This window comes from Pyrgilauda ruficollis, unplaced genomic scaffold, assembly GCF_017590135.1.
Source record: "Pyrgilauda ruficollis isolate IOZ18807 unplaced genomic scaffold, ASM1759013v1 scaffold13, whole genome shotgun sequence".
NCBI lineage: Eukaryota > Metazoa > Chordata > Aves > Passeriformes > Passeridae > Pyrgilauda > Pyrgilauda ruficollis.
In genome coordinates this window covers 5,546,854-5,558,053 of record NW_024511432.1, presented here as the reverse complement: position 1 = coordinate 5,558,053, position 11,200 = coordinate 5,546,854, and the positions used below count along the sequence as shown (strand labels likewise).

The 11,200-nt window shown below is 53.5% G+C and overlaps 2 protein-coding genes across 2 annotated transcripts; one reads left to right on the top strand and one right to left on the bottom strand.

Moving 5' to 3' along the window:
• The first annotated feature begins 1,381 nt into the window (after positions 1–1,381).
• LOC121348894 (C-factor-like) lies at positions 1,382–6,848 on the top strand. Its single transcript, XM_041458880.1, has 6 exons — positions 1,382–1,626; positions 2,112–2,163; positions 5,299–5,486; positions 5,863–6,021; positions 6,321–6,431; positions 6,735–6,848. The coding sequence occupies exons 1-6, from the start codon at positions 1,426–1,428 to the stop codon at positions 6,846–6,848; spliced, it is 825 nt and encodes a 274-aa protein (XP_041314814.1). The 5' UTR covers positions 1,382–1,425.
• A 644-nt stretch (positions 6,849–7,492) lies between these two features.
• LOC121348833 (C-factor-like) lies at positions 7,493–9,699 on the bottom strand. Its single transcript, XM_041458778.1, has 6 exons — positions 9,357–9,699; positions 8,992–9,043; positions 8,599–8,786; positions 8,190–8,348; positions 7,958–8,077; positions 7,493–7,689 (listed from the first exon to the last, which is right to left on the bottom strand). The coding sequence occupies exons 1-6, from the start codon at positions 9,501–9,503 to the stop codon at positions 7,576–7,578; spliced, it is 780 nt and encodes a 259-aa protein (XP_041314712.1). The 5' UTR covers positions 9,504–9,699; the 3' UTR covers positions 7,493–7,575.
• Positions 9,700–11,200: the final 1,501 nt, after the last annotated feature.

Sequence of the window (11,200 nt, the reverse complement as noted above, 5' to 3'; positions counted from 1 at the left end):
GGCCTTGGAGTAGAGTTCTCTCCGTTCCTCTCTAACCTGGATGGCTCCCAGGTGCCTCTATAGCATTGTAGCCTGGTCTCATCTCTTCCCTGGTGCATACTTTCTGGCCCTGGGCTGTGATTCTGGAGCCATGAGTGTTCCTGTGTTGCTGTCCTTGGCTGCCATCGGTCAGCCCTTTCCAAAGGTCATTCCCCTGCTTGGCACTGGCCTGTAGCCATTCCTGGTCATGCAGCCCTCTTCGCTTGTTTCTGTTGCTTCCTTCCCGAGGAGCCTGGAAGGAAAAGAGGAAACTCCAGTCTAATTTGCTCCTAATGGGAGCTCTGCTCTGGATGCTGCTGGAAGAGCAGGCAAGTCTGTGCAGTGCAATTGTTTGTGCAGGTGATTACACCTGCAAGAACGTCTGCAACAGCAGGTCCGACTCCAACACCATCCAAATCCACGCCCAGCATGCTTACTTCTCATGGGGGCCATAATCTGTCCACTACCAAGTTAGGAAACATCACTTCTTCTTCCCCTTCATGATCTGTGTAATCTGAAAGCTCATCTTCCAAATGTGGGGGCTTTTCACCATCTCCCAAGTGTTTCTTTGGTGATTGTCAAATGTGGAAGCACTCAGCTACTTGGGGAACAGAGACTACTGTCCCCCCTGCCACACTGAGCAACAGGTATGTGCCATGAGGCACATCCAGATGGGATGGACCCACCCCCACTACTTTTCTTTTTTCCTCCCCTACCTCATATTCTTGTTGCCCCAATTCTTCTGTTTTAGCTGAGGCTTTTTTCATGGCAGGTCTTTGCTTCTTTTAACACTTCTACATCCTAAAAATCCATGCCCCCAGGCTGGCCTGGGTTGCAGCAGCCTTGCTTTTACAGGCATTTCTTTGGCTTATAAGCTTCCAGCATTATTCTGCAGCAAGGAGAAAGGATGTGAGCTTGAAGCCCCAGCAGTCAGTGGTCGAAGCTGCAGGGCGTGGGGGGGACCCTTCTCTGCTGGCTCCTGGATGCTCTGGGGGGAAAGTGTTGGCAGGAGTGGAACTTGCAGTACACAAACAGCACTCCATGTGCTTCCCAGGCTGGGCTTTGGGTTAGCGTCTCATAATTCAACCATCCCAAACTCACCCCCCAAACTGGGAGACTGCTGGTCACAGCCAGATTTGAGCCTGTTCTCCTTTTCCTCGTAGTGCTCTTCCAAGCCTGTGGAAGAGGTGGACCCTTCTGCTGTGACAGAGATTTGGGAGCTGGGGCTTTAGAGGAGCATAGTGACAGTGCAGGTGATGTGCAGCCCCATGTGCCAAATGTCAGGGGGCCCTTGGTCCTCTTGGGACCCTGGCTCTGTTTGGGACAGGCGAGGGGCCAGGTACTGGCACTTTTCCAGTCCCCATGGGTGCCCAGAGCCACACCCTGGGCTGTGCCGGGCTCCTCTTCATGCCAAGCAGGCGGCAACCCTGCCATGTGTCACCGCCCGGCGCAGAGGCTGGGGACATGGCTGCGCTGGCTCGGAGCGTCCTGGTGACAGGGTCCAATCGGGGCATCGGACTGGAGCTGGTGCGGCAGCTCGCCGCCAGCCCCCGGCCCCCCCAGCACATCTTTGCCACCTGCCGCGACCTCAAGGGTCCAAGAGGGAAGGTCAGTGCCAGCACGGGGAATGGGATGGTGCTGAGCCAGGTGGGCAGAGGGGATCCACGGTCCCCACAGCCCTGTTGGCTTGCTGCCCTGGCTGGGCAGCGCAGGAGTGGGGGCAGAAGTGCTCTGGGGGTCTCATAACCCCCCCAGCTCCCTGGATAAGGCAATGCCCAGTGTGGCCGGGTGGGATGAGGCTGGAGAGGCAGACATGTCTTCAGCACTCGCTCCTGGCTGTGCCCATGGCTGACCAACCCCTTTTCTCTGCTGGGATCACTCAGGAGGGGGGGCAGTTCCTAAGCCCAGCAGCACCATTCTCCTGCTGGCTGTGGGGTTCCTGCCCTACCCCATCCACTGGGAATGGCCCTGCGCTCTCTCCCTAGAGAAAGCAAAGCCACCCTGGCTCAGTGACCTGGGAGCAGGGGTGGGACACCTGACCATGCAGCCAGTGGCTTCTAATCTCCTCCCTTGCTCCATCACTTTATTTCCAGGCCTTGCAAGAATTAGCTGCCCAGCACTCCAGCATCAAACTGGTCCAGCTAGGTATGGAGCAACCTTTCTCCTTGCACCCAACATTGCTTCCAGCTCTCTGGTGACTTTGGAGGTGGGAGCAGGGGCAGCTTTTGCAGGAAGCTCTAGCCCTGCCAGGTGGGGAGGAATCCATGGGGAGGGATCCATGCACACCTGGGCAAGCTTCTCCCTGCAAATTAAGCTATGCCCTGGCTGGAGCAGTCAAACTGGCTTCAGAGGAGGCAGAGGTGGGTCCAGACATCTCAGCTAAGCAAGTTTCATGAGAAAGGCATGACGTCTCTTCCCAAAGATGCTAAATACAGTGCCCAGCTTTTGGGCTGGGACACATGGGTTCATAAAGTGAAGCAAGGCAGGGCACAGTAACCACCTGCATGGTTCCTAAGTAGGGCAGTTGGTTTGGGATCTGCTTGGAGGTGGCCATGGTTTGCATTTCTTTCAGGTAAAAAAGGGAGAAAAAAATAGCTAGAAATGGCACATGGGAAATCTGCCCAGACTGGTATTCCAGGCTGATGCTCTGACCCAGAGGCATGGGATGTCCACAGCCTGGACTGGGGAGATGTCCTCTTGGCCGTTCCTCCTTCTATGGATGTGGGCCAAACTCAGTGACCTTTTTCAGCAGCATTTGGGAGAAGCACAAGGCAGCAAATAGACCTAGGCACCATAGGGAGAACAGCCAGGCTGGCATTTGGAATTGGCAAAGTTGGGGTATTCACAGGAAAGAAGCTTCCAGGGTGCTGGACAGGGACAGGGTCTGGCTGGGGAGGACAGTGTTTGGGTGAAGAGTGGGGAGATAAGGAGCACCAGGCTGAGGATATGTCTTAAGGAGCAGAGATTTCCTGTGTCTGAGAGAGTGGGGGCTGCTTTTACTAATGAAGAATTAAAAGAACATCTAAATCCAAAATAAATGTTTTGGCAAAGTGTCTGCACTAGGATTGCCATTGGTGTAAAAAGTGAGGTGGGAAGCAGCCATAGCTTCTAAATATTTGTATTTCATTGAAGCCAATAATAAGAAAACTGAATCAAGGCTATTCTGTATCAGTACCTACCTGTTTATTTGTTTAAAAGCACCTGAAAAGTTCAAGTAACTTCAGTTCAAGTTTTTGGGTTTTTGGGGTTTTTTTTAATATTTCTTAGAAAATAAGACATTCTTGAATTCAGGCTTTACTACAAAGAGGCAGCAAATCTCTCTTTTGCTATTAAGTAGATTATTAAAGGAAAATAAATAGTTCCTCTGTAATAAAAAATAAATGAGCTGTGAGCCCCAACTGGCAGTAGCTGATGGGAAGAGCATGGCCAACATAAAAGGGACACCTCAAGGGACTGGCCACTACATGAACAATCTTTACTAAAAACATACAGCCCAAGCCCCAGGTTGTTAATAAAGTCCCAAAATAAGCTTAAAAGTGCTTAAATACCAACAGCAACAAGATATTTTTTAAAAAGAGAAGTTGCTTCCAGCTGTCTTGCTCCATAATAAGGAAGGGTTGTCTTCAAACTAGTAACAGGCATGGACTTTTCAGAAAGAAATGTTTAAAAAAAACCCTCAAAAGTGTGTAAGATCTGTCACTTCTTTTCATGTTCTCTCTTTCTTTCCCACCCTTATTTCTTCCAGGGAGACAAGAGTTGGTTATTTCACCAAATTTGGGGATTAAGGACTAAAAATGTGTTGGTTCTACATGCCTTGGAGCAATGACTCAGCTAATACAAACAAAGCAGTTAATCATTTACCAGGTGACCAAAAGATCCCTCACATGTGCTGGAGTGACAGAACCTTCAACTTCATCCCATTGTTATCCAAAGAAATAACTCCAAAGCAGTCTGTGATTTGTCCTGCAACTGGACATGCAATATCCCCTCGAATCCCAGGGCTCCTTCCCCTCCCAGCAGCCCCACAGCAGATTATGGTGCTCCCCTCAAATGTTTTTAGGACACCTCTACAAAGGTCTGCGCTGTGCAACACAAGATAGCAACAAGTGCCATGCCTTTCACATAGTTGCTTACCACCATAAAGACATCAGGCTAGTTAAAAATGCCCGGAAAAAGGATATTTTTGCTGCCCATCAGTGTATAAGTATTCCAAGAAAGAAATCTTCAGCCTTGGAAACCTTTGCTAAGTCACTCTTTTCTAGCAAGAGAACAGAAACACAGCTCAGGGGCCAAAGTGTTGCAAAAAAATAAATAATCTGCAGTCCCCCACTCCCAGCAGGCTCATCACATTGGCATCTGCAAAAAACAGGCAGAGAAATGTGCAGGGAGCAAGGGCACACTCCAACCTGCCCATACACGTGAATATTCATGGTTTTAAGGGCTCTGTGGTATACCTGAGGTATTAAAAGCCAGTATATAAAATTTAATGTTGGCCTAACCAGCCCGTTTCACTTTCTGAAGGTATTTAGATGACCTTTGTAAACAAGCAAACTATGGCCACTTCAGTTGGTGAGTATCCAAGACAGGATGTAAATCCTGACAAGCAACCCTGGCAGCTGGACACAACAAACCGCCACTTTTATTGCCTAAGTCAGAAAAATCCTGCAATTAAACCATGGCAGAATTTCAAAAGCAATACCAATACTTAAGCAAAGAGGAAGGCACTGAGAATGCTTATCCCTGTTAGCCCAATTTCAGTTGTTCCTTGCTACTTGAGAGGGGTTGTCTCCACAACTCAGTAGGGATAGGATCAGTAGGGATAGGGAAGTTCAGATTCAGAGCCTGCAACCAAATACTACAGGCTACATCCCAAGTCTTTTATTACTTGTGCTCACCTCAGCTCATCTGTCAGCTCCAAAACCTTGTGGGTAACAGTATGAAGAAAAAAATGGCTCCTTGTGGAAGTTAACTTGGGAGTCTCAGTGTGCAAGGACCAAGCATCCCTTGTACAATCATAAATTCCTTGAATACAGAAAGCAAATACAGACAAGGTTTTCCTACCAGTAGCCCCCACATGACCCAAAATGACTTGAATTAAGGTTTAATTCAGCTGAGGCTGCAAAACCAAGAGGTGAGGACAATCTGCTGCTCATTCCAATGTGCTTAATCTGCTAAACCTGCTGCATCCTTTCTGGATAAGAAGTGCTGGTTCCAGCCACAGCATGATTTCCAGTATGTGACCTATCAGAGCTATTCTTCACTCTGCTTTTTCCCTGGCAGACACAGTGAATTTGCCCAGCATCCAAAGGGCCATGCAGGCTGTGGGGTATCATCTGAAGGATCAGGGCTTGAACCTGCTCATCAACAACGCAGGCATCAGCTCCCACGCCACACTGTGCTCCCTGGACTCGCAGGAGATGCTCGACGTGTTTGCCACCAATGTGGTTGGGCCACTCCAGGTTGTCAAGGTATCTCTGGACGTTTTGTGTTTCTGCTGCTTGGGAAGATGTTCCCTGATGGGAATAAGGGCACCTCCATGGATCTCCCCTGCCTACCCAGAGAAGCTCAGCAGCTTAGCCCAGCCCAGCATCCCCTGTGCTTAGTTCTTCCCCACCTGGAGCGGCTGCCTGCACCAGGCTCACTGTGCCAGCTCACTCCTTTCCTGGGGATGGGACAGGCTGGAGCCTGCAGGGCCCCTCCTTGGAGCATCTTCCCCATCCCCTGCACTTCTGCCAGGAGTGTCTGTCCAGCTGCTTGTCTACAGTCTGTGACAGAGCCCTCCAGGATGGTCCCCAAATTGGGGCTCTGTTGCATGTTAATGAAGCATTGGTGTCTTTGCATCAGGAATTTCTGCCACTCCTGGAGCAGGCGGCGAAGGGTGCGGGAAAGGAGGGTGTGAGCTGCAGCAGGGCTGCTGTCATCAACATCTCCTCCAAACTGGGCTCCATCGGGCTGTGCCTCCACGTGCCAGAGGCCCCCATGTACCCGTACCGGGCCAGCAAGGTGAGGTGCCAGGGGAGGTGCTGGAGATGCTGCCCCAGGCACGGTGGCCATGGAGGGGAGGGAGCCCATGGGTCACCCCTTGGCCCAGCCACCCACCCCCTGCCTGCTTCTCCCAGGTGGAAGTGCAGACAGCACTTCTGGGACAGCAGCAGCCAAGACTGAGCCTTTCCAGCAGGTCATGCTTTGTCGCAGGACCAAGTCCCATTTCCCACCTCCACAGATATTTTGTGGCTATGAAATGTCTCCTGTCCTGCCTACCCCCTCCCTGGGTTGTGCTGGCAGGGCTGTGCCTCTTCCAGGCTGCCCAGAACATGGTGACGAGGTGTCTGGCTGTGGAACTCCAGGACAAGGGGATCTTGTGCGTGGCCATCCATCCTGGCTGGGTGAAGACTGACATGGGCACAGAGGAGGTACTGGGCTGTGCAGGGGAGGGTCAGCAGGACCTCCACTGAATCCCCATGTCTTGGGGAGGGCAGGGGCACTTGGGGGATTTTGTGTGATGCTGTGGGCTGCCAGGACCATCTTCTGGAGCAGAGCAGGCAGGGAGCAGGTAGCAAGCTGCAACATACTGAGTAGGTAGGATAGCCAGCCCTGTCTCCCCAAGCCAGCCTGGAGAGGTGTGGCAATAAGGAAAAAATATTCCCATGAGCACCATGGATGCTGCTCCTGGGCATCCACCCTCCCCAAGAACTGCTCTCTGTCCTTTTCTACAGGCACCACTGACAGTGGAGCACAGCGTGAGGGGCATCCTGACTGTGCTGGCCAGCCTCTCACAGGACACCTCTGGAGCATTCCTCGACTGGGAAGGGAACAGCCTGCCCTGGTGATGGACAAATGGATGGTGCCTCTTGCCCATGCTGCAGCCTCTGCTCACTGGCTCATCAGTCTGCATGGTCACCCCTGCTCACCCTCAGCCCTCTCCACACTGCTGGGGAGAGGAATTAGGCTTTGGAAACAGCCTCTTTCTCCTTTCCCACACCATGTGTTCCCTCTGTACCCCTCACCTGTGTAAACTCTGGCAGCTGATGCCTCTCTGTTCTGTCTCCACACCCAGTCTCAAACCCCCAGTGTGAGCCCGGGGCAGGATCCCTGTGCTCTCCCCGAGCTCTGTGTGTCCCTCTGTCCCACCTGTGACCAGGCATCCCCCAGCTGAGGGGAGAGGGCCGCTGGTCCCTGTGACCCCCAGCCCCTCAGGCAGCTCAGCCTGGGCAGGGGAAAGCCGGTCCTGCAGGGGCTCAGATCTCTCCCCTCTGAGCAGAGGGGCCTGCTCCAGCTTCTCCAGTGCCTCCTGGAGGGGAGGTCTCCAGAGGGCAGTCACGGTGCCATGGGACCTGCTGGCTGTCACTCATGGGGATGCCAGTGACAGCCATGGGTTGGGGCCGCTGTGGGCACCACCAATCCCCAGTGGAACAGTGGGATATCTGGAAAGGGCCACCCCATGAGCTGGCACTGCACAACAGAGCTGGGGGTCTCAGCAGGAGTTTATTGAGGATGTGGGGAGGTGGGAGCAGTGCCAAAGGGACCTCTTGGCTGCCAGGATCCTGATGTGATGCCTCACCAGGGCACGACCTTCCCTTCCCAGTCCAGGAAGGCGCCGGTGTCCTTCTCAGAGAGGGAGGAGAGGACCTTCAGCATCCCTTGCACGCTGTCATCCACTGTCACAGGGGGCTGTGGAGCAGAGGGGGAGATGCAGCCCATGCCCAAGGCCTGGCTGAGGGCCCTGGAGCAGCTGGAGCCAGGGGAAAGAACTTCTCCAGGGCAAAGGGAAAGCTGAAAACCCCAGTGGGAGGGACTGAGACGAGAACTGAGGGGATGGGGACACCCAGCACCCAGGACCAGGACAGGGGGAGCTGCCCCAGCAGGGATTGGGCAGGCAGGGAAGTCATGAGCAGGGGCTCAGGATAGCAACTCCCACCCTTGCAAGGGGAATTCCTACCGTGTGTCCGGCAGAGCTGCCCATGTCAGTTTGCACCCAGCCGGGGTGGAGAGCGACGCAGAGGATGCCGTGCTCCTTGTATGCCAGGGACTGGCACTTGCTCAGCATGTTCAGAGCAGCCTGTGGGGAGACAACACAGGGACAGTGGTGGGAGGGGAAGGGGGGCTGCAAGGGGACCCGCAGGTGGGCAGGGCAGGGGAAGTGAATTTGTTCCCAGCACGTGTGACAGCACCTTGCTGCAGCGGTACGAGGCAACTGGCATCATCTCCCAACCAAAGCAAGAAGTGATGGAGCCGCCAATGCTGGACATGTTGACGATGGCAGCCTTGCTGCAGCTTAGCCCTGAGCCTGGGCTCCCCTGGGCAGCCTTCTTCAGCAAGGGCAGAAACGCCTGCGAGGAGACGGAGGGGACAGAAGCACACATGGACATGGCACAGGGCAGGGGAGAAGCTCCTTCCACAGTGGGCAACATTGACACCAGCACTGGGGCAATCCTCCCTCCTCTTCCCTGCCAGGCTCCAGCCCATGGCTCCATGAGCTTCTCATTAACTGAGAGTCCATTGGTAACCAGAGTGGAGGCAGGATCCCCTCCCAGCCCTTCATGCTTCCCCAGGACAGCCCAACTTGGGTGAGGGTCTCACCTGGCCCATCAGCAGGGGGCCAACTGTGTTGGTGGTGTAAATCTCTCTCATGTCCTCTGATGTCTCGGTATCAAGTGTGTTCAACTTCAAAATTCCAGCATTGTTGATGAGGAGGTTGAGCCCAGAGCCCCCCAGGTGCTCCCCAACCTTGGCTGCAGCTGCCTTGATGCTGGCGGGGTCGGCGACTTCTGCAGAGCCAGCACAGGGGAGGTCAGAGCCTGTGTCCCCATGGTGGAGTCCCCTCTGTTCCCCCAGAGGTGGCAGTGCCCGATGGCCCTGCAGGCACCAGCCCACTGGCACAGCTCCCTCCCAGCACGGGGCTCCCAGGGTGTGCCCAGCCTGGGCACTCGCCAGAGGAACTGGGGCAAAGGACCCGCGCCTCGGGGCACCTACCGAGCGGGATGATGATGATGTTGGGGTGCTTGGAGGCCAAATTCTGTAACTCCTGAAAGAGAGGGCACAGTGTAGGCATGGAGAGGCTTGCAGGGGCTGTGCAGAGGCTCAGCCTTTCCCAGACAAAGCCCATGCCACTCCATCTCTGTCCCTGCATCACTGTGTCCAACACCAGCTCCAGCTGACACATCAGTGGGGCTCTGTGCCTTCTATACATGCCTTGTGCCATTCTCCCCTCCATGTATCCCAAGCACAACTGGTCTATGGTGTCCCAAGCCAGCTGACCTGTGCTGCGGGTGCTTGACTGCAGCTCCAGCCCCTTGCAAACACCGTTCCTGATCCAGTTTCCCTCTTCCCAGTCTCACCTGTGCTCGCTGTCCCTTGGGGTCCCGACAGCCTGCAAAGATCCACTGTGGTGAGCTTGGCATCCTCAGGAAATGCTGGATGAGCCCCAGGCCGATGCCTCGGTTTGCCCCAGTCACCAGAACAGAGCGGACGTGGAGCCCTGCCATGCTGCCCTGGCTGTGGCTGCAATGCTCTCGCCTGGACTCTGCCAGTGCCTTTTGCTACTTGGTTATCTCGCATGTTCCCATGAGGACTTGCATCAGCTCGTGGCTCTTGGAAATTCTCTGCCTGTACCTCAATCTCTTGGCTCTGGTCCATACCCATGATCCACTTTTCCTGCTGGCTGTGGAATGACACAAAGGGAGCCAAGTGTCCTGCCCAGGCAGGGAATGCCCTGGGCTAGGTGTCAGGAGTGCTGCTTTATGTACCTTCCCTGCTCTACCAAACCTGAACCTTTTGGTTTTCAGGGCCAGCACTATCCATGTCCTTGCAGTGCGACACCCTCTCCCACCACCTCCCTCCCTCTTGGGTTCCCAGGCCTGTCCCTCCCCTTGCCCAAGGTCAGGCAGGCGAGGCTGAACTCGCCTGACTCTGCACAGTGCAGTTTGTTGCCCTTAGTTCGTGCAATGCCAAAGCCAGGGTTGGGGATGGAGCAATCAGGACAGGTGAATGCCCCTTGAGGACTTGAGGATGGAACAGCCAGGACAGACAAGCATTCCTTAGCCACAAGAACAGGCTGAGAAACCTAGAAACCCTCCAGGACCACTGGGAAAAACCCTCCAGGGCTGACCAGAGTGACCCCTTTCCTCAGAGTCTGCTCTAACAGCACCTATAATATTTAAGTGTGATAGAAGGATAATCCCTGTCCCATTTGCCACAGTGGAATATACACATTTAAGATAATTCAGAGATGTTGTGTAGGTAGTTTAAAGTAATTAATAACCACTTATATGGGATGTGATTGAGCAGGACTAGGAGGCATAAGATTGTGGAACTTCTGCTCCAGCTGGAGATGCTGCTCCAACTTTGCTTTGCAACTGGACAATGATGAGCTGTCATGTTCAGGAGATCTGATCCTCCATCCAAATGCAACCTTTCCAAATAAATCAGCTTTTGTCCATAAGAGCAAACCCTGCTGCCTACTCTTCTGTGTGTGTGGTGAGTTGACCCTGGCTGGATGCCTGGCATCCACCAAAGCCACTCTATCACTTTCCTCTGCAACTGGACTGGCAGAGGAAAAATGTAACAAAGGTTCATGAGTTGAGATAAGGTCCAGGAGAGATCACTTAATAAATACCATCACAGGCAAAACAGACTCAAACTGGGGATGTTAACTGAATTTCTTACTAACAAAATCAGAGCAGGATAATGAGAAGTAAGATAAATCTTAAAAATACCTTCCCTCCACCGCTCCCTTCCTCCCAGCTCTACCTCCCCCTGCCCAGTAGTGCAGGGAGGCAGGGAATGGGGGCTGTGGTCACTTCATCACATGTGTTCCCTGCTGCTACTCAGGGAGAAGAGCTGGAGTCCTTCCCCTGCTCCAGCGTGGGGTCCCTTCCATGGGAGACACTTCTCCATGAACTTCTCCAACGAGAGTTCTGGGCAACAGTTCTCCACAGTCTGCTGCAACATGGATCACTCTTCCCTGGGATGCAGTCATTCAGGCACAGGCATGGCTGCACCCTGGGCTGCAAGAGAATCTCAGCTCCAGTGCCTGGAGCACCTCCTCCCCCTCCTTCTGCACTGACCTTGGTGTCTGCAGAGCTACTCCCCTCACGTATTCTCACTCTACTCTTCTCTGGCTGCAATTACATCTGCACAATAACTTTTTTATTTTCTTCTTAAATATGTTATCACAGAAGCG